Source organism: Cryptotermes secundus, unplaced genomic scaffold (assembly GCF_002891405.2).
Source record: "Cryptotermes secundus unplaced genomic scaffold, Csec_1.0 scaffold661, whole genome shotgun sequence".
Lineage (NCBI taxonomy): Eukaryota > Metazoa > Arthropoda > Insecta > Blattodea > Kalotermitidae > Cryptotermes > Cryptotermes secundus.
The window spans coordinates 646,984-674,166 of NW_019745089.1; the positions used below are offsets into that span (position 1 = coordinate 646,984).

Genomic DNA, 27,183 nt, shown 5'->3' on the forward strand with positions numbered 1-27,183 from the left:
GTTTACTGCACGACGTTGCCAATAGCTGAGAGTGCGTGGTATCGAAAGATTAGGGGACTAGTGAATAATGAATTTGAAGAAGATTTGCAAGGTAGCTGTCGTGGCCCGATCGAAGTATTATCTCAACATTTTTCTGGAGGGACTGAGGAAGACAATAAAAATCCTCAGTCCGGACAGCTCATACCCGAAGAAGATTAGAACAGAGAATATATAAGCTTGATGTCTTTAATAGCAGTTACCGAATGACTGTAAATCGCATAATCCCGTACCTATATACGTATAGACTAGGAGAGTGTTTCCCAACCTGTGGTCCGCGGACCCCTGGGGGTCCGCGAGTAATTCAAAAGGGGTCCGCGGACCACAGGTTGCGAAACACTGGCCTAGGCTATGTATTGACAACTGGAACGCTGGGGTTTAATAACCGGGGTGGGGGGTCATATATTTTCTCCTTTTCATCGCGATTCTAGCGACTTTGGGACCCGCCCACCATTTTTTTTCCCAATTGAAGGCAGGTCTCTAACTCTGGTGATGACGCAAATAAGAGTGAGGCTGGGTGAGCCCCAGAGCCTGTCTTGGACTCTACATAGTGGGATTCGACTCCATGATTCCAGTATGTGCATTACACCGGGCCGTTGCTGTGATACCAATTTCTTCCACATAACTTAAAATTCCGGTCAATATTTACAAAACTTCACTACAACCGGTATGTTGCCGCTCCTCGCCACTTGCAATGAGTTCGCGGGAAAGCAAACGGAGGCGCCGCTTGGAGCCTGTAATAAAAGAGCTGCTTAGAGGGGATACAAGCGAAGCAAATAACTACAGAAAAAATATACTAGAGTAAATTTAACAATGCAATTCGCATCAATGGTCACGGAGATCCAATCCCAACCTGGAAAGTGACCCATACGTTTTCAGAATTAGGTCACCACCTGGAAATGGTCCATACTGCTTCCAAAGACACGGCCAAATTTACCATCTGTCCCAGTACTACTCCAAACTTAGCAAATATGGCAAGATGATGACAACTTTATATTTTCGATTCTGCCGAAAGAAGAACAAGACGGATAGAAAACCAATCAGACCAGCGGTGTATGTCTGAAATAACGCAATGATTTGGTAAGATGTTGCGAGAAGTCAGTCCGTTTGCTGAGTCAATAAACGAATGAATCAAATGAAGTGAACTATATGAATTCATAAATAAAACGCGTTTACATTTAATTAATACACTTTAAGATATGATAAAAAGACGTATGTTACGGCGGGTATGGCTATTTTTTTTATAAGTTCCTAAATACCCACATAAAACGCACTTTCAAATTCGTGTGTACTGGTAATATTTATACATATATTTTGGTTTTCTTCCAGAAGACTAAAATGAAATAACGATAAGTGCAAACAAGAATACAGGACTAATATATTTCTGACCACTTGAAGTTATCAAATGATACATATTAGTGTCAGTGGCAATATTGTAGGGCATACGTGGGGGGGGGTTGTAACACCCGTAATCAAGTAAATGGACGGTTTCGTATGAAGTGCACATAAGGGCTTCAGAAATGTCTCTTCTGCTAATAGAGTCAACAAGAGTTTGGGAGGAGGATACAGCAAACATGTGTGTACAAAGACAGCTGTCGTCACCCTGCCCTCCCCGACACCCAAAACCTTCAAACTAAATACACACACAAAATGATGCTCATCATGCAAGATATAAGAAAATGAATGATGCCGAATCCTTAATACTGAAACACAAGTTTACATTTTGATTTCATGAAAAATAGGAAACGAACTTTTATGTCTGATTAAGTGAAATACTTGGCAGCCTTGTAGAATTGGCATAAAAGTGGACTCCCCTAACCCCCCCCCCCAAATAAACAACCTTACAGTTTCCTATAAGAGTTCAGGACACATCAAAACCCTTTAACAACCTCATATTCGGCTACAAAATTGATATTTTCTCCTCCTCTTTCTCTTCCATTCATCTCTCTCCATTCTATGTGCTTCCTTTCCTCCTGCCTGATGGCTTCACAAGCAGACAGTGAACAGAATTTCATTATGAAGCTACTGTTTGGCCATTGCACTTGGTGGGTACTCCAGAGGGTCAATTGTACTTGGAATGACCACTTCCAATCTCCCATCTACTTCTCGAGGAAGGACAATGATTTAGACCTGCACGAGATAGAAACTACAGTGCCTGGTCCATTACTTTGAGGAAGAACATAAATTACAGGTGCTTGGAAACAAAGTAAACTCTTCGGACAGGGAAGAAGCAATTTAGACAGGACACTAAATAACAATGAACAAAAGAATCATCAAATTACTTGAAACAAATTGACTCTTAAATCACTTTACAGTAAACTTGACAATACTGTCGTGATTTGGGCTGGTTACCTTCCACACAAAACTTAAGAAATGTGTTGGGCTGAATATTCAGCTGGGAGGAGGAGGATAATATTAAGGTGGATCTTAGGGTATGAGGTGGAAGCAACTGTAGATTATTTTTTTATCTCTTCCTTTTGTGTGTGTGGGGGGGGGGCAGGATTTTGGTAATGTGTGACCCATTAAATACATTTCTGTGTTCTAACGTGCGAATCCCCTCATATTACTTCTGCTTTCCCACAACCAGCTGCAGTCTAAAAGATCAGTATTACCGAGCAGTTTAGCATGGCGGAAACGCTCTAGGCTTCCAGAGGTGCTTGATTCGAATCTCGGCCGAGACACTGGCTATTCTAACTTGGATGTCTCGTAGTTTTTCTCAGTCCCTCTGGGAGAACATTTAGATTAGACCACTTACGCTTAATTCCAAACCCTTTTCCAATTCATTATAAACTAATCATCCTAACATTCGACGCTACAAAAACTGAAATACAGAAAGCGCCACAAAATAGACCAAGATGAAAAGGAACCTTGCCGACGAATTTAACTAATTCACAAATTACCCGCGTCTTACTTTACCCCTTATTAGTTATTAGTCAAATTCCATGTCATACTTTTCTTTGGAAGGATGTTTAACAACAGTTTCAGTATATAGATTATATAGCGTTGAATGACGCGATGATTTCGTGAAAGATTTTGAAGGAAGTGGTCGTAGCCGAATCAAAGCATTTGCTTGTAGGGAAGGAGAAAATCCAAGGAAAACCTCAGCCAGGTTAGCCAGTGTTTAGGTCGAGATTCGAATCTAGCACCTCCAAATTACAAGTCTAGACAACCATGTCCTGTGATTAGCTTCTCTTTACGATGTTGTCACTAGCAGTTTGGATTGGACCGAAAATATTTCAACAAATAACTTTAATTACAACCGTGAGACCACGGGGGTTTGTATGACAGTCAGTCATCTGAAACTGGAAGAGATGCAGTTAACGAAACGTCGTGTACTTTAAAAACAACGTAGCAAATGATCCATACAGACATACTTGTGATGTGGTACACGTACGAGTACCTATACAGAGTGTTCCAGGAGAAAAGTAAATATTCCGTGAGGTCATAGTATCGGTTATTCTAAGCAAAAAGTGTATATGTACATGTGTCCTATTCCGAACGGTTTTCGAGATACAGCTATTTTACTGTATAGTACACTGTACACTGTACAGACGAGCAAACGCCATGTCCCCAAACGAGTTGCACCGAGATAGAGCTGTTTCACTGCACAGCACACTGTACCCTGTACAGATGAGCAAACGCCATGTCCTCGCACGAGTTGCAAAGTGCACTGATGCTGATGGTTGAATTTTCTAAAGTGTATTATTCTAGGCAAACTCTACCAACTTTGTCACTTGAACAATAAATACTGGTATTAGAAACAGTACGTAATCTCTCTCTCTTATCAACAATTTTGGAATTGTAGAGTGAAATATGGAACGACGATAACAAATCAAAACCTGATTGAGGAGGAAATTAAGAGGAGACTGAACTCGGGTAATGCCTGCTACCATTCAGTCCAGAGCCTTTTGTCTTCTCGTCTGCTGTCCAAAAACATAAGAATTACAATATACAAAACTATAATTTGCCTGTTGTTCTGTATGGCTGTGAAACTTGGTCTCTGACATTAAGGGAGGAACATAAACTGAGGGTGCTTGAGAACAGAGTGTTGAGGAAAATATTTGGACCGAAGAGGGATGAAGTGGCAAGAGGTTGGAGAAAACTGCATAATGAGGAGCTTCATAACTTGTACTCTTCTCCAAGTATAATTAAAATGATCAGGTTAAGGAGATGAGGGGGGCAGGGCATGTAGCATGATTGGGGGAGAAGGAGAGAGACCACTGGGAAGACCAAGGCGTAGGTGGGTGGACAGCATTAAAATTGATCTTAGAGAGATAAGATGGGTTGATATGGATTGGATTGATCTATCTCAGGATAAGGACCAGTGGAGGGCTCTTGTGAACACGGTAATGAACCTTCGGGTTCCATAAAATGCTGGGAAATTCTTGAGTAGCTGCAGATTTGGTTTCTCCTGAAGAAGGGATCATCTCCATAAGTCAGTAAGAGTGAAATAGCTCTATATCGGAAACCGTTCAGAATTGGATACATGTACATATGCACTTTTTTGCTTAGAATGGCCGATACTATGACCTCCCAGAATATTGACCTTTCCTCCTGGGACACCTGTATAAAATAGAACAAAAGTTTGTTTCTAAACGACGCTGTCAGTATTGAGATTCTGTAGTGTCGATGCTAGGCTGATTAATGAGTACGGAGCAGTTTGTGGTATGAGAATTCTCAGAGAAAACCAAAGTACCCGGAGAGAACGTGCCCCAGTGCTTCGTCCAGCACAGCTGTAAACAACTGCATGAAATCTGAGGTTCACCGGGCGGTATGAAGATTACTGTCTTCTGAGATGTGATACCGTACAGTCTGACCAATATTTACCGTGATATCGTGTCGTCTGTTACACATTTTCTTCTAACGTAGTGTAGAGTGTGACATCATGTAGTCTGGTACATATTTCTCTGTGATGTAGTGGAGTCTGATTGAAATTAACCCTGACACCGTGTATTCTGGTGGTCATTAATCTGTGACGTCGTGTAATCCGGTAGATGTTAACCATAACGAGGTATAGTCTCGTAACTGTTTAAATATATGCCTAAGTATCTAACAGATTATCCAGTGTAACATCCGAAGTGTCAGTAACCTTCATGTGTCTAATTTCGTGGAGCGGAGCGCTTCTTGACAAGCTAATATATGCTCACTAATTCATTAAATTTCCATGAATTTATGAGCTTGGATATTCATAGCCTTGTTTACAAGAGATCTTCACTGGTCCCTATCCTGAGCCAGATATATCCAGTCCACAACCCCCTTCCTATTTTTAAAGGTCCATTTTAATATTATCCTCCCATCTATGCCTAGGTGTTTCTAGTGTCCCTCTCTTTCAAGACTTCCTATGGAAATTTTATATGCATCAATCTTCACACAATTAGGTACTAATATTTTACCGTCCGGAAAATAATACGAAAGATTTTCGTCAAATATTAAAATTAATACTTACGACATTTTATACTTAAATAATAAATAATATTTCAATTAAATTTCTGTATTTAAGTGTTTACTAAGAGCGAGTGGCCTATAAGAGGCGAGCACTGAATGGAAAGATTACCAGACCTAAACTATAAACTACACTAAAAATTAAATATCAAAACAATTATCTCCATGTCGTCCAGACCGGCTCTGGCACCCACCCAGCCTCCTATCCAATGGGTATTGGGGGAACTTTCCGGCTGGGAAAGCGGCCGGTGCGTGAAGCTGACCACTCACCACCAACTAGTGCCGAGGTTAAGGAAATGTGGATCTGCACTTCCACACCCCCATAAGACTTCATGGCTTAGTGCTTAATTAATTAAGCCCAGGGACAACTTCACTTTATCTTTTCAATAATCCAGTTCAATTCAATTCGTGTTTATTTATGTGCAAATTTAACAGCACAGAGGCCAATTACAAGTTAGCACGAGCAAGTAAAAAGACATAAAAATAACTAAAAAGCAAGACACAAAATTATAGAGTCTATATAACGGCAATAAAATTAATAATAATAATAATAATAATCTCAACTAGGAAAATAAAATACGAAGGTTTAATTTAACACGCCTTGTAAAATACATATATCAGACAGCTTGAGATATATAAGTTTTGAGCTTGAGATATAGTTCAGAATTCCAGTTTGAAATTTCCATTTCAATCGCAAAGGAAAATTCTACGTTTGCAGCATGTCAAAACCGCACTGAAATTCTATTTAGAATTGCTTTCTTGATAGAGGACTAAATGTTAAGCTGGGCGCGACGCAACAGTAATGTTTGGCTGAGATAACCTGCGCAATAGAGAACTCCCTTCACCAATAAAACGCCTTCAACATAGGTTCATCCACTGGGATTAATTTACGGATCTATTACGTCAGTGTACAATCCATAATACAAATTTATGAACAAGGGCATCCTTTTGAAATGAAACCAAGACGCAGCCTCCATTGTGTTTAGTATTGAGGTCTTCATCTTCTGTACGTGGACCAACCCCTCTCTACGAAGGGCGATGTAACAGACAGATGTCATCTTCAGTGTATCAAGATAAGAAAGAGAGAAATTGTAGTCATTATGAGGGTAATATCAGATGTGGGTCTTGCTATTAGGGATACTAAGAGGTACCCGTTTGTTAAAGAGGCGCGAGGAGACTGTCGCCATTTCACTGATACGTATAGTGGGTTAAACAATGGGTAATGTTGGAAAGTGTCTCAGGCAAAGACTTAAAAAATAATTCTGAATCTTACTGCACTTCCGGGGCACGCGGTAGCGTAGTTAGTTGAGGCTCTATACTACAAGTCGGAAGTTCGCGGGTTCGATTCCCTATTAGGTAATTGTATTTTTTTAATTTACCTAATTCTTCCAGCCCCACTATGGCCCTCGGGTCGACTCAGCCTCCAACAGAAATGAGTATCAGGAATCTTTCTGGGGAGTAAAGGGAGGCCGGCATATAAGGCTGACAACCTCACCGCCATCTGTGAGCCGAATGCCTTGAAAATGCGGGAGCCTCGATGTCCCACAAACCTATGTGTCTCCACGGCCTGATACAGGGACAGCTTCACCTTTTTTACTGTACTCCAATATCCCCGTAGCCCGGAGTATATGAGGGAAAGCAAGTTCAGGTTCCTAGAACGATTTTCAGGACTCCAAACCGTACTCGTCATCTCATAAAAAGGGAGTTTATTCCCCGCTCTTGAGCCTTTTCTTCGTGTAGACCGATTTACTGGGGTAAAGGGGATCATTGGTAGTAATGGACCAAACGACAGGACCACAATTCCTTTCTCTTCACTTCCATTTAGAGCACTTTTTGTTTGAAGAAAAATAGAAAAGTCCATGAATGAAACAAGGGTATTGAAGTAATGAATCCATTAGCCCTATGGATTAAAAGGTTACACGTTATAACAGATGTTAAACCGGACATATTCTGCATCGACTACGCGTCTAGTTCCCTCCTCTTCTGTTCAGAATCCATTTAAAATCCCCATTTAAGTCCCACAGGGGCTAATCCTACTTCCCCGACACAGAAACCTCGCCGTCAGAAATGTATTTCGTGCAGTTGTGCAAAGAGCTGCACATGATAGCGAATCTGAAAGGTGTGGGGGGGGGACATTTCAATCGCATTTTCAGCGCTTAAAACATTCTGAACTGACAGAATATGTTGCCCAGATAATATTTGGGAAGTCGGAGAAAATTCCATAATGGGGAGCTTCATAACATGTACACTTCACCACCTATATTCAGAATGATCAGTCAAGGAGGGTTAGTTGGGCAGGGCATGTAGCACGCACGGTAGGAGAGTCAAAAGGAAAGAATTGCTGGGGTTTCGGACTTCTTCCGTCGTCTGGTATTTTGGAAACTAGAAAACACAACGTCTCGGAAACTGGATCTGTTTCCGTCCTCAGGTGAAGGGGGTGGGGAGACACCTACTCTGTTGGGTCTCTTGGAAAGAACGAATGTGTCTCGCCGCCCCTTTACCTGAAGACGGAAACAGATCCAGTTTCCGAAACGTTGTGTTCTCTAGTTTCTGAAATACCGGACGATGGACGAAGTCCGAAAAGCCAGAAATTGTATTATCCACTATCGTCAGAACCCCTCAGAACCAGAAAGAAAGAGACCACTAGGAAGACCTAGACATATGTGGAAATTAATAGTATGGGTAGTGGTACGGACTGAATTAATCTGGCTCAAGATGGGAACCAGTGAAGGGCTCTTGTGAACAAGGTAATGAACCTTGGGGTTCCATAAAAGTTAAGAAATTCTTGAGTAGCTGCAATCGAACAGAGACTTTTAGTATATTAAGTTAGTATGGGAATTACCCGTCAACCTGGGAGCCCAAAATGATTCTGCTTACATTACCCAAGCAGTTACTTCGTTTCTCCTAGCAGAGGTGATCGTGTGGACCGGGCTTCTGATTGCGTAAAGGCCTAGTGACGAATCCACCTGAAGACGGCAGTAGAACAACTTCATAAATGTCTCTACGTATATACCTCAGACAATGAGCAGCAACATTGGTATTAAGAAAAGCAGCTTTTGAAACAGACGCTGTCTTCTTCGCTTCCTCATAACACGAAGGCGCTTTTGTTACATATAAACAGCAAGACCAAGGCTGAGTGGGACCCAACCGACGCCACGCGTCAGGAATGTTTATCACGGCAGAAGATTTGAAAACAAGGATACACAGGAACGAAGGGGAATGTGATATGCCAGTTGCAAGTGTAACTGACCTCTCAAACTCGAGGGCTGTCGAGAGAGAATGTAGTCCCTAGAGTTTGGAACCCCAAGACGTGTGGGGNGGGGGGGGGGGACTCATGTACGACCTCTGCAGTGGGGAAGACAGCCAAACGTGTTGGCTCGATTATTCGTGACCAAACTCTTGATATTTCCCCCAGGTGACTACGTATTAGCCATTTCTGCAGGCTATACTACTTTCCATTACTGACAACATAAAATAATGTTGTTGGCTACAGTATGCTTTAAATGACTCCCCAGTAGAAACGGCTACACGTTGACAATTCTCAAAAAAACCGTTGGTGACTTCATACATCCATAAAAATTCTGTATATATTTATTTTCTTTTTCGTCCTTGTACGATACGTTTCTGAAAACACTCCCAATTCTATAAACTTAATATAGATAACTAAATAACTCCGTGGAGACGAGTCCTTTTTGAGGAGATGTCTCTCGCTCAGCTACTCACAAATTTACCAACAATTCAACAATTTATGAAACACTAAGGTTAATTCCTGTGTTCTCAAGAGTTTTCATTGGTCCCTACCTTGAGCCAGATGAACCCAATCTATGCAACCCCATCTTATTATTCTAAGAACCATTCTAATATTATCCTCCCACATAAGTCTAGGTCGTCCTATTGGTCTCCCTCCTTCTGGCTTTCTCACCAAAACCCTATATGACTTTCGCATCCCCGTGTGCACTATACTCCCTACCCATCTCATCGTCCTAACTTGATCATTATAATTGTATTTGGTGAAGAGTACAAGTTACGAAGCTCCTCATTACACAGTTTTCTCCAATTTCCTATTATTTAATTCCCTTTAGGTCCAAATGTTTTCTCGGCACCCTGTTCTCAAATACCCTTTCCTTACTGTCAGAGACCAAGTTTCACACTCAGGCAAAATTATACTTCGTATGTTTTAATTTTCACTCTTTTAGGCAGCAGACAGAACTACATAAGTTTCTGGACTGAATGGCAGCAAGCATTACCTGAATTCAACCTACATTTTATTTCTTCAGGAATCAAATTTTGATTTGTTACTGTCGTTCCCAAATATCAGAACCGCGCAACATTTCTGAAGTATCTATTAGCTGTAAGATTCAAAATTTAATGATGATGGTTCATTAATACAAGTATTGCCTTTCTGAACATTATCCATCGTCCTGTTTTTTTGTTTTTTTGTTTTATTTAAATCAACATTTCGGACACTGGACTCTGCCTCCGTCTTCTGTAAAAGATCAGCAAATTGAAAGATCTAGTCCCTATCTCCGGAGTAGGGTGGACTAGCTCCATTGATTGGACCAAACTTCTTTTTACCTGAGGATCGAGGAGTCGAGTCTCCGAAACGTTTTAAATAGAAAAACCAGACGATGAATAATGTTAAAAAAAATACCTATTAGCTATCTTTATGTTATGATTTTTCCCTGCAGTTCTGCAGTTTTGTGATGTTAACATGTACACTGTTCCCTCTGTGTTTATTGAATATAGGTAACCATTCTTAATGCTAAAGTGAAATAATGCTGCTGTTTGTTCGGAACTAACAGTTGCACGGCCAAGTCATATGGACTACTGATGCACTGAAGCGAGCTATTTGGTAATGTGATGGTATAGGGCAGACTACTCGTGTCTGATCAAAGAGAAAAATGAAACGCAGGAGCGGCAAAGGGCAAACTGCGACCGGCTGGGAGGAGCAGCTACACAGGGCACATACTGTTTTGGTGCACGTGAAACAGAAGCGGCTTCGAAATCTTGTTTCAATATTTACCCGCCCGCTGTGAGACTGACTGCCGAGGCAGTATTTCCGTATGACAGCCTCGTGTTCACTTGATAGAGACAGTCTCTGGTTTAGCAACACTGACAGTAAGTGAGATTACGTAGCGTCTAATAAATTGGTGATGGTGAATAATAAGGTTTCCATGTTAGGTGGGTCCCTTGCCACCACGGCGTGGCGCGTCCTCAGGTTGCGGATGGAGGAGACGCCCTCCAGGTATGGATGCTAGCTGCGAATATAATAAGTAAGCAGTCGTGGAGAGCCGACAAGGAATGGTCCTCCAGCTTGGGGGTTGGGCGTTGGGATAACAACTCCTTACGTTAAAAAAACAAGCTTGTTACGAAAATACGCAAGAAGCCTCGGACCTGGACGGATTCTTTGGATAAACGACCTAAGTGAAAGAAAATGGATATGAGATATTTAGACGTATGTACAGGGCAGGTTGGCTCAGGGCAGTGGCGGAAGAATCTCAAAATATAAGTTACATTTAGTGGGAGTACAGGAGGTCAGATTGGGCGGAGGTGGCACTGAATCAGCAGGCGAATGGACCGAAGAGGGATGATGTGACAGGAGGTTGAGAAAACTGCATAATGAGGAGCTTCATAAATTGCAATCTTCTCCAAATATAATTACAACGATCAAGTCAAGGATGATGAGGTTGGCAGGGCATCTAGCACGAATGGGGGAGTCGAGTAATGCGTATGGGATATTGATGGGGAAGCCAGAAGGAAAGAGATCACTGGGAAGACCAAGACGTAGGTGGGTTAACAGAATTAAAATATATCTTAGAGAGACAGGTTGGGATGGTATGGATTGGACTGATATAACTCAGGGTAGGAACCAGTGAAGGGCTCTTGTGAACAAAGTAATGAACCTTCGGGTTTTATAAAATTCTGGGAAGTTCTTGAGTAGCTGCACAATTGGCAACTTCACAAGAAGTGCTCAGTTCCATGAGTGAGTGAGTGAATAAGAAATTGGACTGCATATGAAAGAAGTGGGAAAACAGGGTAAATCTAAATGAACCTACACATTGAACAGTTCAATCTTTTGGGATATAACGCCGTGCAGTCCGTTGAAAATCAGCCGCTGCAGGTTTCCTTCCAGGCTTATTGTTCGACCCTGAAAATGAGTTGACGTATTCCTCCGAAACTTCGGCTGACTTTCAACGGACTACACGGCGTTGTATCCTAGAAGATAGAACTCCTCATAACCATCGCTGTCAGAACGTCTAATCCTATATACCTTTACATCTGCGAAATACTGCCAGCAATTATACACATGGTAAACGTAAGAATACTGATCACAGTAGCTGAGCGGTCTGAGGCATGAAATGTCTTCGCCCGCTCGAACCCAGGAATCGTGGGTTCGAATCCCACTCAAGGCATGGATGTCTGACTGCGTTTATTCTGTGTTTGTGTTAGGTAGCGTCCTTGCGTCTGGGTTGATGCCCCGCCAAGGGGTCCTACCGACTCTTTAGGCTTAGGAAACTGAAGTGAAACGAAGTATTTCACGGATGTCTTATGCTCGAAGTGGGAGAAGCAGGGATAGATAGATAGATAGATAGATAGATAGATAGATAGATAGATAGATAGATAGATAGATAGATAGATAGATAGATAGATAGAGATAGGTTTCATTTCAATTTCTCTTCCAGCCCATTCAGGGCCCGGGCCTCTTATTCAGTTCCGTAATCATTTTTCACAGATGGTAGGACTCCTTTGATGAGTAATCAGCCCGTCACAAGGCCGCTACCTACACATAAGACAACATAAATACAAAATAAACGCATACACACACCAAACATCCATGCCTTAAGTGGGATTCGAATCTATGATCTCAGCGTCCGAGCAAGCGAAGACAGTTCATGCAGATTAGTAAGAATATTTAAGGTTATATCAGAAAAAAAATTTAAACGCGGAAAACCTTTATTTAATAAATCCCTGACAAAAACAACTGAATAAGAATTGTGACACAGTACTGAATCTGTGGGACAAGATCTCCATCCAGTGAGAAATTTGGGTTTATGATTTCTGTTAGAAACTCTTTGTCATGTTTATTTTTCATGTCTGTCTTTAAGATTCCCCCTTTTCGTGATTTATAACTCTGTTTTAAATTAATTTTATATATTAGTATATTTTAATACGTTAAGTACAGCAGGCAACCGCCTACGTCTTACTGAGTGATTCACACCAGATGCTAAACAGTGTTCGCCGAACTAACCATGTGCCCTACAACAAAACTGTGCCCTACAGATTTTCATAACTAAACATTTTCTCTTTACTAAGCAACAAACTCATACATTGGGCCTACACATTACTTTAATTATACAAATAACCTTAATTTAAATTAAGCAGTAGGCTAATTTAAACGATATTAAATTCTTTTATTGATATAAATTCCATAAATCAACCCTTTAAATTGCAGCGGTCACTATGCATACTACCAGCTTTAACATGAAAACGCTCTGAAATTTCCTCACATACTATTAGTTGTGTGAATGTGAGAGTAAACTGTAACCATTTCCCTCAACAGCATTAACTATTTTATCTTCATAATGACTATGCTGTGTGTTCTGAGAGGCGTGAACTGAAAGTTAAACAATATTTACGGGAAAGCCATGCTTCAAAGGTTTAAGTAACCTTCACTGTCTCTCTCTTCCTAACGTTTACAGACAATGATGACGCATTATTGGTCTTATCAGATGCTTCATTTAACTGTGTAGCCATGCCTCAATAACTAGGTGTGTATGTGTGTGGGGGAGGGGGTGTTTAGTGTGTTTGTGTGCGCATATACTGCCCAATACTCCCTGATGCTAAGCCTCGTTTACAGTAGCCGTTAACGAATTCTGTTTGAGTACCTAAGGGCCCATTGGCCGCGCCATAGCTCAAGCGGTTAGACGCTGGCTTCCCACCGCGGCGGCCCGGGTTTGGTCCCTGGTCTGGTCAAGTGGGATTTGTGGTGGACAAAGTGGAACTGGGGCAGGTTTTCTCTGAGTACTTCGGTTTCCCCTGCCAATCTTCATTCCACCAATTGCTCCACAATCAACCTCACCTATCATCTGGGGCTGGTACAATAAGCCAGAAGTGGCCGCAGTACTAGCAAAAAAGAAAACTAAGGGCCCAAGCGACGCATCATTTTCTCTGGTCTAATTCATTCAGTATCTCTATAACTTGTACTGCTGATGACGGTGGCCGCGCGGTCTAAGGCATGAACTGTCTTCGCCCTCTCAAACACTGGGATCAGGGGTTCGAATCCCACTTTAAGCAAGGATGTCTGTGTGCGTTAATTCTGTGTGCAGGTAGCGGGCCTTGCGACGGGCTGATCCCCCGTCAAAGGAGTCCTACCGACTGTCTATAGGTTTAAGAAACAAGAAAAGATTGCCAAGGTCCAAAGAGCTATACAGCCATACAGAGCGAGAAAGGTAGAGAGATATATATTATATTTAAGCATCCTGTTACATTCCACACTTCTATATGTACTTAGCAAACGTATTGAAGAAAAGCAGTGGCACGCACACAGAGAACCTGCACAAAATAACAGGCGAGTTGTGCTGAAAGTAAGAGGTAGCCGCTGCAGCACATATAAGCATAGAGCAGGTATCTCTGTGATTTTGGTTTTAAATTTAAATTTAAATTTTAAATACTAAAGCTAAATTGAGAATTTAAAATTTTAAACCAATCGACGTGTGAATATTAATAAAGATTTTAAACATAATTGACAAAATCGACAAGGGGAGTTCTGGAATATCGGGTGCCGATTGACAACAGAGAAATGAACAATTGGAAATCTGGAGTTTAAATGTTAATATTGAGTGCAGAGTGGGATAATAACAAAATGAAACTTTATTCCATAAAATTAAAAAGAAAACACTAGGCTTATACTGGTGTACTGAGCCATGAAATGAACTTTCGTGTTATGGTCGGCCTGACTTGACGCATCCAGGGCCGGATGCTTCTGCCTGAGTACGATGTCGTGAAACGAACATGCGGTACAGTCAATTTGCCAGTTGTTTTGAAAACGAAGTGCTTACGGAAATGTTCCGATCTAACATAACAGGGCGAACGAAAGGATTTGCAGTTTATGACGATGAATGACAAACAAGGGAAGGAAGACACGGCCGGTTATACATGTAGTTCGGATATGAAAAGGAAAGAAAAGCACAGAGTTTTGGTGTGGAAACCTTTATAGAAGTTACCGTTACGAAGATGCAGAAGGCAATGGGAGCTTCATAAAAAATGTACAAAGAAACTAAAGCCGTAAGAATGGGGAAATAGCTTGGCTCGGATAGGTGGCGGGTAGGTAACAAACGTGTCTAGCATAAACTTGAACGAAATGCATTATTATATTTCTATGATCTGACACTTTGAAAATCTATAAAAACTTCATCATTTGACGAAATTGTATGGATGTTTCACAGATAGTACTGCTTACTTGGAAAATTTGTTTGTTGTAGTTGGCAATGCTGAACAGAGTAACAAGATGGCGCCATATTCGACGGACCAGAAAGTGTTTGTTAGCAAAGCTTTTTACCCTTCTGGTTCTTCTAGTGTTGCCGCAGAGGAACAGTATCGTAGAGAATTTTCTGTGAAAAGAGTAAGTTGGCTTATTTTTGGCTTCCTAATGACGTACTCGTACAGGGATACTATACAGACAGAAACTGGTGCTGCAAAACTTAAAACTAGTGAGCAGCACTGTCACATGGAGATAATGATAGAAATTTGGTGTGAACTGCGGTATAAAATGAAAGATTTAGTATCACTCATTTACTCAGTCATGAAGGCCAATTTTGTATTTACTGGTTATACATACATTTACATAGATGTTCGTTTATTTGCTTGTGTCTCTGTGTTCAGTGACGTGAAATCCATTTACATTATAAGCATACATCGCTATTGTTGTCACCTTGTAGTTCTACGGGAGAATACTGACGTTTCGGGGGAACATGCTACCTCCATTTTCAGTGTTTAAGTGAGTAGATTCAAGTATAGACTTGGTTATACATTGACAAGCTACAGGGAAGTGGAAATGGGGCCCGGGGTGTGGGAGGGGGGTGAAGTAACCGTGTCTGAGAAAAATGGAAAAAGGTGGACAAAAAATATCCCTACACGAGGCACACTGGTTTATCGTCACAGGTGGGAAATGGAAAAGCAAGAAAGAACGGGCTTTTCTAAGGTTTCGAATTTTTTTGAGGGCCACTATATAAGTTTTCTCACAGGAGGAATTTTCTTTAGTCACGGATATTCCTTCGAAGCGTTGGCGTCTGCCCACAAATCTACCCAGTGTCACAAGGCAGAAGACGACAGTCTTAATAATGGCTGTCTCGAAAAGCTCCAAATTTTCGTAAGCCCATATTAATTACTGTCAGCTATAGTTAATTATGCAGTGTTCTTTTATTACATATGCATATAAAGGTAAAAGGTCAGGCCATCTGCTTGATTAATTACGCACTATGCCAAGAAGACGCCGGTCACGGTAGCCGAGCGGTCTAAGGCATGCACTGTCTTCGCTCGCTCGGAAGCCGGGACCGTGGGTTCGAATCCCACTCAGGGCATGGATGTTTGTGTGCGTTTTTTTGTGTTTGTCTACAGGTAGAAGCCTTGCGACGAGCTGATCACTCGCCCAAGGAGTCCTACCGTATGTGTAAGATCTAGTAAACCGAAGTGAAACGGAGAGTTTCATGGAGGTAGGCCTAGGCCCAAATTGGGGCTGTAGCGCCACAGGAAAAAATGCCAAGAAGACATATGAGGGAGTGAAGGTATAGCTTCACCATTCTAGACTTCGGCACTAGATCTAGGGGAGTTGTCAGCTTCACGCCCCGGGCCGCTTTATCCCCAAGGAAATCGCCCCCAGTTCTCATTATAGGAGGCTAGATGGGCCTCAAAGTCGGTCTGGAAGATGTGAAAAAGTGAGAAATCTTGCCCTGCTGGGATTCGATTCACGGCCATCCAGCATGTAGCCAGTCGTAATACCGACTGAGCTATCCCGACTCTATATATGCATACAAATTGAAAGTTACAATTCACGTACAAGAACATTCGAATCCGTCATGTCCTTTGGTCGATTCTATTCGGTGTTATTCCTCGAGCTACATCATAATAACTACAGACGTTTTTGTAATGCCCCGTCCGTTCATGTAAAATTGAAGTTAGTTCGCCAAGTTTAAAAGGTAAATGTTTTCTGACTGGACAGAAAAGTGTTTTGAAAAGGTGAGAACCTGGACCAAATGTTGGTTTTGGTTTGTTTACACGTCACGGTCGGACTGACGTACTAATGCGCCGAGTCTATAGATGAAGGCATCGACTCTCCTTCCGTTTCCTCAAAGCGCGTTACTCCGAAATAGCTAAAATCATTTCCCATGGCAGTAAAAATGGAAATATTTGTTCTGCAGGAACGATTTTTTAAAGACACTTCGTTCATCACTATGTTTAGTCTGCGGATAAGAGAATTCAGATACATGAAAGGTTTTGTCTTCTAAACGTAATAAAACATATCGAGATTAGCGAAATATTATAATGTCTTACAGTTACTATTATTATTTAATACTGTGACATGACGCCTGAAAGCCAGAGTAGATGTTCACTGGCATATAACGATTTGATAAACAGGTTCCCCGGCAAAGAATGAGCTAGAAACAACCGAGGTATTGTTGAGCTATAACGATGGATACGTTGTTTTCTGTTGGGTTCACTCCGAGGCTATATAATGAGGATCCCAGGCCAGCTGAAAATAATAATTGACAGTTTCTTGAGACAGCAGTCAATGATGATCGAGAAGAAAAGGCAACCAGTCAGTTGGCAATTGCAGGAGTGCGGCTGTGAAAAGCAGATTTCATATGCCCTGCAATTACAGTGAGATTTGTATAATTACTTTACTGAAGTCCGTTGCCAGAATACGACTAGTGAAGACTGGGAACCCTTATGTGTATGTAACAGTGAACTGTAAAGTGTGTAGTTCAGCGATAACGCTATAATTACGTGTAATTCCGAATGGTGCCAATAAATCCAATATCCAATCCAAACCCCGTTAATAGTGACTCTAATATAAGTGACAATATTATTACCATGAGTACAGCAATATTCGGATTCAAAGAAATGAGCAAAGATCACAACAAGGAATTATCAACAAGGAAAATAAAAGCAACAGCTACACACGACACAATAAGAGGAACTAGTTATTGCGGGAGGACAAATAGCGCATAGACGAGGTCATATACCAAAAATTGAATCTATGGACGGAACCACAGCAGTTTCATCAGAAATTTTAGAGACGCCTGAAAGCAACCAATGTTAGTCGAAACATGTGGTGTTCATACGTCAGTATCGTATAAGAGATTTTAACGTTTAAAAATTTAAAGATTTTAAACAGCAAGTTACACGTGAGACGGCTAATAACTAACAGAAATAAATAAGCGATATGCAACAGGATGCCACGATACAATATTAAAAAAATAACGGCATTTAGTGGAAACTATCAGATGAGAGTAAAAATTATAATAGAAGAGACATTTTTCTCTTCAGGTTTCCGCCTCAACTTTCGTGCCCATTGTCACACTCAGGCATTCTGTCACGCCAATCTCGTCCTTAAATTTTGTGTTTCGTGAAGAGTACAAAGTACAAAGGCTCCTTCTCATGTAATTTCTCCATTCTTCTGCTACTTTAGCCATCTTGCTTTCAGATAATATCTTTAACGCTTGTCTTTCCAAATCCGAGCATCCAGCTGCGTCTCTCTGCGTCAGTCCTTCCGAAGACACTGCGCGCGCTACAGACGCGTTAACGGAGACCGTGCAAATTTGCCGTTGAGGTAAATTGTCTCTTTGCTTAACTAATTAAGCACTACGCCGTGAACACCTATGGGGCAGTGGATGCATAGATCCACGCATTCTCGACCTCGGCATTAGATGGGAGTGGTGAGCTTCACGCACCGGCCGCTTTATATACCAGGGAAATTCACAAGCTACATATTGTATAGGAGGCTGAATGGGCCCCAGAACAGGTCTGGAAAACGTGAGATTTCCTGGGCTCGAACTCGGATCCCTCGGCCTTCGAACCCATAGCCAGTCGCTATACCGACTGAGCTATCTCACATTCAGGGAGCTATGGGAGAGAAAGGAAGATAAATTACAGAAATTCATATAATTAGAGCACCTGAGGATTCATGCTCTCTGTTAGAAGAATACCTGCCCTAACTTACAGAGCTGCTTTCCACAACCGGGTGGTCACGGCTCAAGAAAACTGACGACAGTACTCGTATAATTTCATAAGGCATTTAGAACCAAAACTGTACAAATTTCGTTCCCTCCAAGCTCGCTGTTGTACTCGTATGCTGATTGGCGGATAAAGGAATTTGGGGAATTTTAAATCTTAAACGTGCCCAGAAACAGAATAAATAGAAACTTAACTCGAAACTAAGTTCACTTCTGTTCATATAAGTTCATGGAAGTTCATATTTCGAAATTATAAACCTCAGTAAAATGATTCTGGGTAGGAATTCGTGTGTTAATTTTGGGGAGAGGGAGTGTAAACTTAGAGAGAGAATGTAATTGGTTCCGGAAGAAAGAAAGACTTGAAAAAATCTAAGAGAACTATTTGGAAAAGATTTCACTCTCGTGATGTTAATGCGAATTTATTTTGTACAATAATTTAATGGAAATGTTAATCTCTCCGGTAAAGAAGGTGTTTAAATAGGGCTTAGGTATCTCCATTTCGAGATACAGGAATGGTCACTCTCATTTCTTCACTGAAACAGCAATGAATATTTTACGAGTTTATTTATCCTGTGTAGGAACACAACTTTCCACTCTTTTTAAAAATATTTTGTGTATGATCACACTTTATCCACTCTTTTAGGCCGCGCCATAGCTCAAGCGGTTAGTCGCTGGCTTCCTACCGCCGCGGCCCGTATTCGATTCCGGGTCTGGTCAAGTGGGATTTGTGGTGGACAAAGTGGAGCTGGGGCGGGTTTTCTCCGAGGACTTCGGTTTCCCCTGCCAATATTCATTCCACCAAATTCTCCAACATCACAATCACCCGGGGCAGGTACAGTAGCCTAATCAGTGCCGAGCGGACCCAGCTGAACTCCAACCCCCCCCCCCCCCNCCCCCCCCCCCACTCTATACTGACTGTAACTGAACTTTTAACTGTGTAACTGAAAGGTGAGGACTAACATTGAGCACGAGTTCAACGCACCAAAACAAGAAAAGATATCCATAACAACGTCTGTTCTGAAACATGTCATTTGTGAGTTATAGCTGAAGGAGTACATTTACAGTAAGTGCTCAAAATGTCCTCCGTGAGATTCGATGCACGCCTCCGTTCAAAGATGACGGGGCAGTTGCGGAGATTCTGACAGGTATCCACAGTGCAGTGGTGAAGTTCCTCTTCGTTGTCAACAGGAGCTGCGTACACAAGGGCTTCTAGATGCCCTCCACGGTTGAAAACCCAGAGGATTCCAATCTGACGTGGAGCGTGGGGGGCGATTCAGTGGGTCCTCCTCTACCTATCCATCCGTCATGATAGGCGTTATTGGGGACATTTCGCACAGTGCTGGAGCACCAACATGCAGTCTTTCGGCTATAACTCACAAATTATATGTTCCTGGACACATGTTGATATGGACATTTTCTCTTAATTTGGTATGTGGAACTCGTACCAAAAATTTGTCGGCATCTTTAAGTTACACCTGTATATAAGCATATGATGCCTAAAGAACTGGAAAGGATATGATCATGGCCTAATTTTATATACTGCTCCGGTATTTGGCTGGAATGTTACAGGAACACCGTAGAAACCTCAGTCATGGTAGCCAGTGCATCTGCCGAGATGCGAATTGGATATATCAGGCTACTGCGTAGCATATTGTCATAAAGTGAAAACAGACGGCACCAAAAAGATTTTCCGTTGTAAACCTATATGGGAAGACATTCTGTACTTTAAATAAGAACCGTTCTCGCGCAATCTTCTTACAATACTGCCTCAGTATCACAAACCCCTACCAGTCCCCTGAAGTACAACTTACAAAAATTAACTTCCTGCCCATCTCTCGAGAGCCAGGATAGGGCGGTTGGTATAGCGACTGGATACGGGCTGTATGGCTGAGAGTTCGGAGTTCGAATCTCGGTATGGTCAATAATTTTCTCTTCTCAACTTTGTCCAGATCGGTTCTGGGGTCAACCCAACCTCTTATCCAATGGGTACAGTGGGCTATTTCCCCGTGAGTAAAGCGTCCGGAGCGTGAAGCAGACTACTCACCTCCAGCTAGTGCCGAGGTCAAGAAAATGTGGATTTATACATCCTCTCCTCCATACAGCTTCATGACGTAGTGCTTAATTAGTTAAGCACAGGGATAACTTTACCTTTTTAGCTCATCTCTCGAAGTATAACAAATAACGGACAGACTTACGTTCCCAGGGACATCCGTAGAGTTCCACCCTCATGCACACCGTCCTTGTGTGCAGGCTGTAGGGGATGAAGCGGACCTTATTGGCCACAAAGGGTAGTTCCAGCTCCTGGCGCATCACTAGGTACGTGTTGGTGTTACCAGCCAGGACCTGCAACACACAAACATATCCCACATTTACCTGGCCTGAAATTTCATCCAGTGTTCTCCTGGACACGGCAACCAATAGGCGAACTCGTACGTTGTGGTTCGGTTGAACATGAGGGCATAGGGTCTTTTTTAGTTTCTTGGGGTGCGGTGAGACCGAGTCCACTTGGTACGTCGGCAAACGAGTGGCCTAATTGTACCAGCCCCGGATGATAGACAATGAGTGTGGGCCGCAGTTATTAGAAGCCGGTGACAAACCGCCTGAGCTAGTCGCGCCATAGCTCAAGCGGTTAGTCGCTGGCTTCCCACCGCGGCGGCCCGGGTTCGATCCCGGGGTCTGGTCAAGTGGGATTTGTGGTGGACAAAGTAGTGCTGGCGCGGGTTTTCTCCGAGTACTTCCGTTTCCCCTGCCAATCTTCATTCCACCAAATTCTCCATCATCACAACCACCCGGGGCAGTCTACAATAGGCCTATCAGTGGACCCAGCTGGACTCCATCTCCCACTAACCGCCTGAGTTATGGCACGGCCTTCTGCTGCCTAACATCCTGTTTGAGAAGAAATCGTTGTATAAACAGATCTGAGCTGTTCGTCGTCTCCGGTGGACTCTCTGTGTGTTATTATATGCATAGCAATGGAGTTATTAGATGTGGCGGTATATAGCTCTCAAGTATATCATTACAATACATTTTTTCATGAAATATACACTGAATTGTATTTCTGTATAGACATACAATTCAATGTACTATTCGTTTTTAATTAAATATAATTCAATAACGTGCAGTACATTACATGAAAAACTGCTGGCTCGAAACCTGTAGTAAATGAGCATAATAAGAAGAATGATAATACAGTAACATTTTGTATTTATAACAAAATGTTGACGATTACATAATAATAATAATAATAATAATAATCCGATTTTCGACGAAAATGTCGACAAGGTACAGCCGAAAGCCTGCTTATTCCTTGACATAACTTGGCTATTTATTTTACTACAGAGGTTACAGTAATGGCATTACTTGTATTGCACTGTACTGTATTTAGAGAGGGTGGGTTTCCCCATGCACTTAGACTGACTGTTGGTCCATTGTGCGTCGCCCTATGATATTCTACCAGTCTCTATTTCCTACCGGTACTGGTGTGTGCCATTAGTCCCGAGTCAGCCAGCGAGTTCGGCCTCTACTGGCTCAGCGGTATCTCGATGCTTCCCCCATCTACCATAGGCGTTAGAGACTACTGTTGGGCGGGAAATGTCCTGAATTTGGCTCGGTGTTCCCCTTGGGACATGAGGTTCTTTTACGTGCCGTAAAGCTACGACACGGGATCCACGGCTTAAAGTCCCTTCCGGAGGACTTGTTCCCTGAATTTTTTCGCCCTTCAAAATTCCACGACCTCCGCCGGGTTTGAACCCGCGTACCTTGAGTCACGAGGTTGGAACGTTACCCCTAGACTACGGAGGCTGCTAATGGCATTACTTACTTACTTATGGAGCTCAGCCCTTCTTGAGAAGCCGCCAATTCTGCAACTACTCATGAATTTCCCAGAATTTTATGGAACCCGAAGGTTCATTACCATGTTCACAAGAGCCCTACACTGGTCTCTATCCTGAGCCAGATCAATCCAAAACATACCATTCCATCCTATCTCTCTAAGATCAATTTTAATACTGTCCACACACCTACGCCTTGGTCTTCCCAGTGGTCTCTTTCCTTCTGACTATAGAAAAGGAAAGAAAATCTTGTTGTAGGCCTATATATTTATTAGGCGAATCCATTTTAAGGCCATACAGTTGGAATTTGTATCCTGAAAATCCTCTCTCTTTTCATATATTTTGAACCACTTTATTAGTCCTCTTGTATGCTATTTAGCTACACGTTGCGTGTTGTAGATTTTTTTGCCGTGTTACCTTTGGTGTTAGCCAGTGGTGTCAATGTTTAAAGCGACGGTTCTCAAATCTTTTGTGCTTTGTAAATCCTGGAAACTGTTACACAAATGTTTAGACCCAATGAAATATATTAAACCTTGCGGAATTCACAATTTATTTTTAATCTTGTTTTCATATAAATGACAAATTATCACTTTTATAATTTATGTTTTTTTAATGCTAGTGGGGTGGGACTAAGTTCGTTGTATTGCGGCCACTTCTGGCCTATTGTACCAGCCCCAGATGATAGGTGAGGTGATTGTGGAGCAATTGGTGGAATGAAGATTGGCAGAGGAAACCTGCCCCAACACCCCTTTGTTCACCACAAATCCCACTTGACCAGATCTGGGATCGAACCCGGCACGTGGTTCTAAGGCATGAACTGTCTTTGCTCGATCGAACGCTGGGACAGTGGGTTCGAATCCCACTCAAGGCAAAGATGTCTGCATATTTTATGTGTTTGTGTTGTCCTGTGTAGATAACGGCCTTGCGACGGGCTTCTCGCCAGTCCAAGGAGCCCTACTGACTGTCTTAGGATTAAGAAACTAAGTGAAACAAAGGGTTTCATGGATGCCCTCTGCTGCAAAGTGGGAACAACATGAAACGAGAGTGAGTGAGTGAGTGAGTGAGAATATCTACTAAGGACCCTACAGAACAAAGAACACAAAACCAAACACTCAAGACGAACTGCTCTGATGCTGTGACTGTTATAATGACTTGTAGAACCGGTGCACTAGGAGGAGGCATTTGTTGCCAGTATTGCACTGAGAAGACACGGTTGGTGCTGAGCAGGCTGCATAACAACAGGTGGCCAGGTCCCCTCCCCATGCTCCATGTACTTTGTGGGTAGGCCGCCGAACTACTGATCAATAAATTTGTGTGCGAGTCTGTATTCACTGCTCAGCAGTTGCACTGGGCCACAAATGCGTTATCCAATTTCCTGTGTATCATATACTGAATAATATGTCGGGTCCCGCAGGAAAATAAACTCACAGATGGAATAGGCATATCCTGGTGTGTGAATGGTTGCATATTCTGGAGCTGCGCGACACAAACCCACGGCTTGAATAAACACCCAAGTTATTATTATCAAAGGCCGTGTAATAGCTCAGGCGGTTAGTTGCTAGCTTCCTACCGCGGCTGCCCGGGTTCAAGTCTGGGTCAAACCATGTAGGATTTATGGTGGACAAAGTGGCGCTGGGGCAGGTTTTATATGAGTACTTCGGTTTCCCATGCCAATCTTCATTCTACCAACTGTTCCACAACCATCATCATCTATCATGTGGGACTGGTACAACAGGCCGATATTAATAATATTATCATCACGGCATCAGCTCAGCGCATTTGGCTACATGCAATATTATCTTTTGGAGTAGGTATAGCGACGTGCTACGGGATTGAAGTCTCGGGTTCAATTCCCGGCAGGGCAAGACTTTTTCTTCTTCACAGCTTCCAGATCGACTATCAGGCTCACACAGCCTCACACAGAACAGGCACCTGGAATGATTTTCTCAGGGTGAAAGTGGGCCGGGCGTGAAGCCATCCATTCACCTCCATCTAAGGACGCATTCAAGAATGATGGAGCCATACCTGCACTCCCCTATACGTCTTTATGGCATAGCGCTTATTCGTTAAACACAGCGAGAATATTGCTTTATACTTTAATATTACGTTTTGGAGAAATCAGGCGAATATAGGAGATTAATATTAAAATGGTCCTCAAACATAAAATGTGCCAATGTGGACTGGATTAAGCTGGCTCAGAATAAGGACAAGTGGCGGGATCTTGTAAACCCACGATCCCGGTTTCCAAGGGAGCGAAGACAGTACATGCCTTAGACCGCTCGGCTACAGTGACCGGCGGAAAACAAATTAATGTATATAATTAATCAAACAAAAAAATAATGATAATAATAATGTTGACTGGTGTTTGGGATATTTTCCATAGTGGCAGATCTTTAAACAATAAATTTGCCTAGTGAGGGGTGGAATCCAGCTGGGTCCACTCGGCACGGCGGTCATTGATTTGCCTATTGTACCTGCCCCGGGCGATTATGATGATGGAGAATTTGGTGGAATGAAGATTGGCAGGGGAAACCGAAGTACTCGGAGAAAACCCAGCGCCACTTTGTCTACCACAAATCCCACTAGCCCAGACCCGGGTTTGAACACGGGCCGCGGCGGTGAGAAGCCAGCTACTAACCGCTTGAGCTATGGCGCGGCCAACATTAACGTTACCTACACTGATTATTTTCTTTGTCACTTAGTAGGATAAACAAAGAGGTCTTGCACTGTTGGATATCTTGGCGGAGCTTGTCCTGAGCCGTGGGTGAGAATTTTAATAAAGAATCCTACTCCGTTGTGTCCCTTTAGACCTCGAATCCGAGTTTGTCAGTGAGAAACAAGGGCAGCCCGTTTGCCAGGAGGCACCACCTGACTTAAGTAGGATTGGTGGGGAGATCTACATAGTGATTACATCACATTAATGTCACGTCAGGAAAATAAATCCAGCTCAGTGAGTGTGCAGTAAACACAGAAATTCAACTGTGACGTGACAACAAAGTAACTCTCTGATTCCTTTTTTTTTTTATCCTAATTCGTGACCGCAAGAAAATTCAGTCCAAGGAAATCACTTCGGCGTGTGTTTGATATTCATAAATAGAAGGGATTATTGCAAACTTTTTGTAACACAATATAGGAACAGATTTTAATTTTAAATGAAGTACGTTTGTGGAGCCGCTAAGGTAAACTTATCTTACTTTTCGATCCTGGCACACTATTCGTAGGTTTGCCTCCATTTCACATTATTCTTGTTGACTTCGGCAGATGTAAATACCTTAGTGGGATTCCGATTCTAGGAAATGTTGGCTGAAATGGGATTCCTAAGAAATGTAGCAGGTTATAAGAGAACAGACCATATAAGAAACCAATCAGATAAGAACTAAATATATGTAGCATCCTAGACAAAATAGTTGCATATCAAACGAAGTGATTCCAAATGTGGAAAGAATGGAAGAAAACCGACTTTCTGAAATATTTTACCAGTATACACGGGAAGGAGAGGCAGACCATTACAATATGGAGACACTGGATTTGTACTTTGGAGTCAGAAGGTCACGGAGGCCAATTGGGTTGTGGGATGTCGAAGCTCCAATAATTTCTAGACAATCGGCTAACAGATTGCGGTGAGGTTGCCAGCCTTGCGCGCCGGCCGCCCTTTACCCCCAAGAATATTCCTGGTACTCATTTCTGTTAGAGGCTGAGTCGACCCCAGGGCCATAGTGCGGCTGGAAGGATTAGGTAAATTGAAAAATTCAGTGAACTCATGGGAAATCGAACCCGCGACCTTCCGGCTTGTAGCAGAATGCCTGAACAAACTATACTACCACCTGCCCCTGCCAAGGCAATAAAACTAATATTTATGATTATGATCATGACGAAGAAATTTCTTATCCCAATCGGGCGTTAAGGCAGAATTCATCATGGTAACGTTACGTTTCACGGAGTATCATACACTCACTGTGCAGGAATATACTTCTTCTTAAGGCCGCTAAATGGAATTACTTTCTCCGTATTTCAGTCGAGCGGTGACCAGCATCTGCGCCTTTAAATCGCTCGGTATATCACATTCCTACTGGTCTTCATTCTGTACAGGCGTGTGTATGTGTTGCAGCAAGTTCCTGTCATACTTTCCGTTTCATAGAGAATATTTGAAACATTTAATATTTATGTTATGTCTGTATTTGATTCACGATCTACACTTGGAATGTCCAATAACGTTCATAGAAATTTCATTTGTGCTGCTTGTATGTGTTCCTCATATTTTCTTCTGGCTTTCCGACTAAACCCTCTATGCATTCTTCTTCCCTCCCATGCATTTTGCATTCCCTACCAATCTCGGGATAGCGCAGCCGGTATACTGACTGGCTACGGGCTGGATGACTGAGTGTTCGGAGTTCGAGTCCTGGTAAAGTCAAGAATAATCTCTTCACCATGTCGGCCTGACCGGTTCTGGGGCATATTCAGCCTCCTATCCAAAGGGTACCAGGAGCTCTTTCCCTGGGGTTAAGCGGCCGGGGTGTGAAGCTTGGCCACTCACATGAAACTAGTGCCGAGGTAAAGAGAATGTCGCTCTATATTCGTACATGTAATCCCCATACGCGTTCATAGCGTAGTGCTTAATTAGTTAAGTACAGGAACAGCAGATC

At 42.4% G+C, this 27,183-nt stretch overlaps 1 protein-coding gene across 1 annotated transcript in view; it reads right to left on the reverse strand.

Moving 5' to 3' along the window:
- LOC111874945 (epithelial discoidin domain-containing receptor 1) overlaps positions 1 to 27,183 on the reverse strand; it is a gene marked incomplete at its 5' end in the record, with an annotated part of 554,089 nt that overhangs the window by 160,700 nt on the left and 366,206 nt on the right. Inside the window, 1 exon segment of the mRNA XM_023870830.2 lies at positions 20,906 to 21,053. Coding sequence (XP_023726598.1) covers positions 20,906 to 21,053 — 148 coding nt within the window.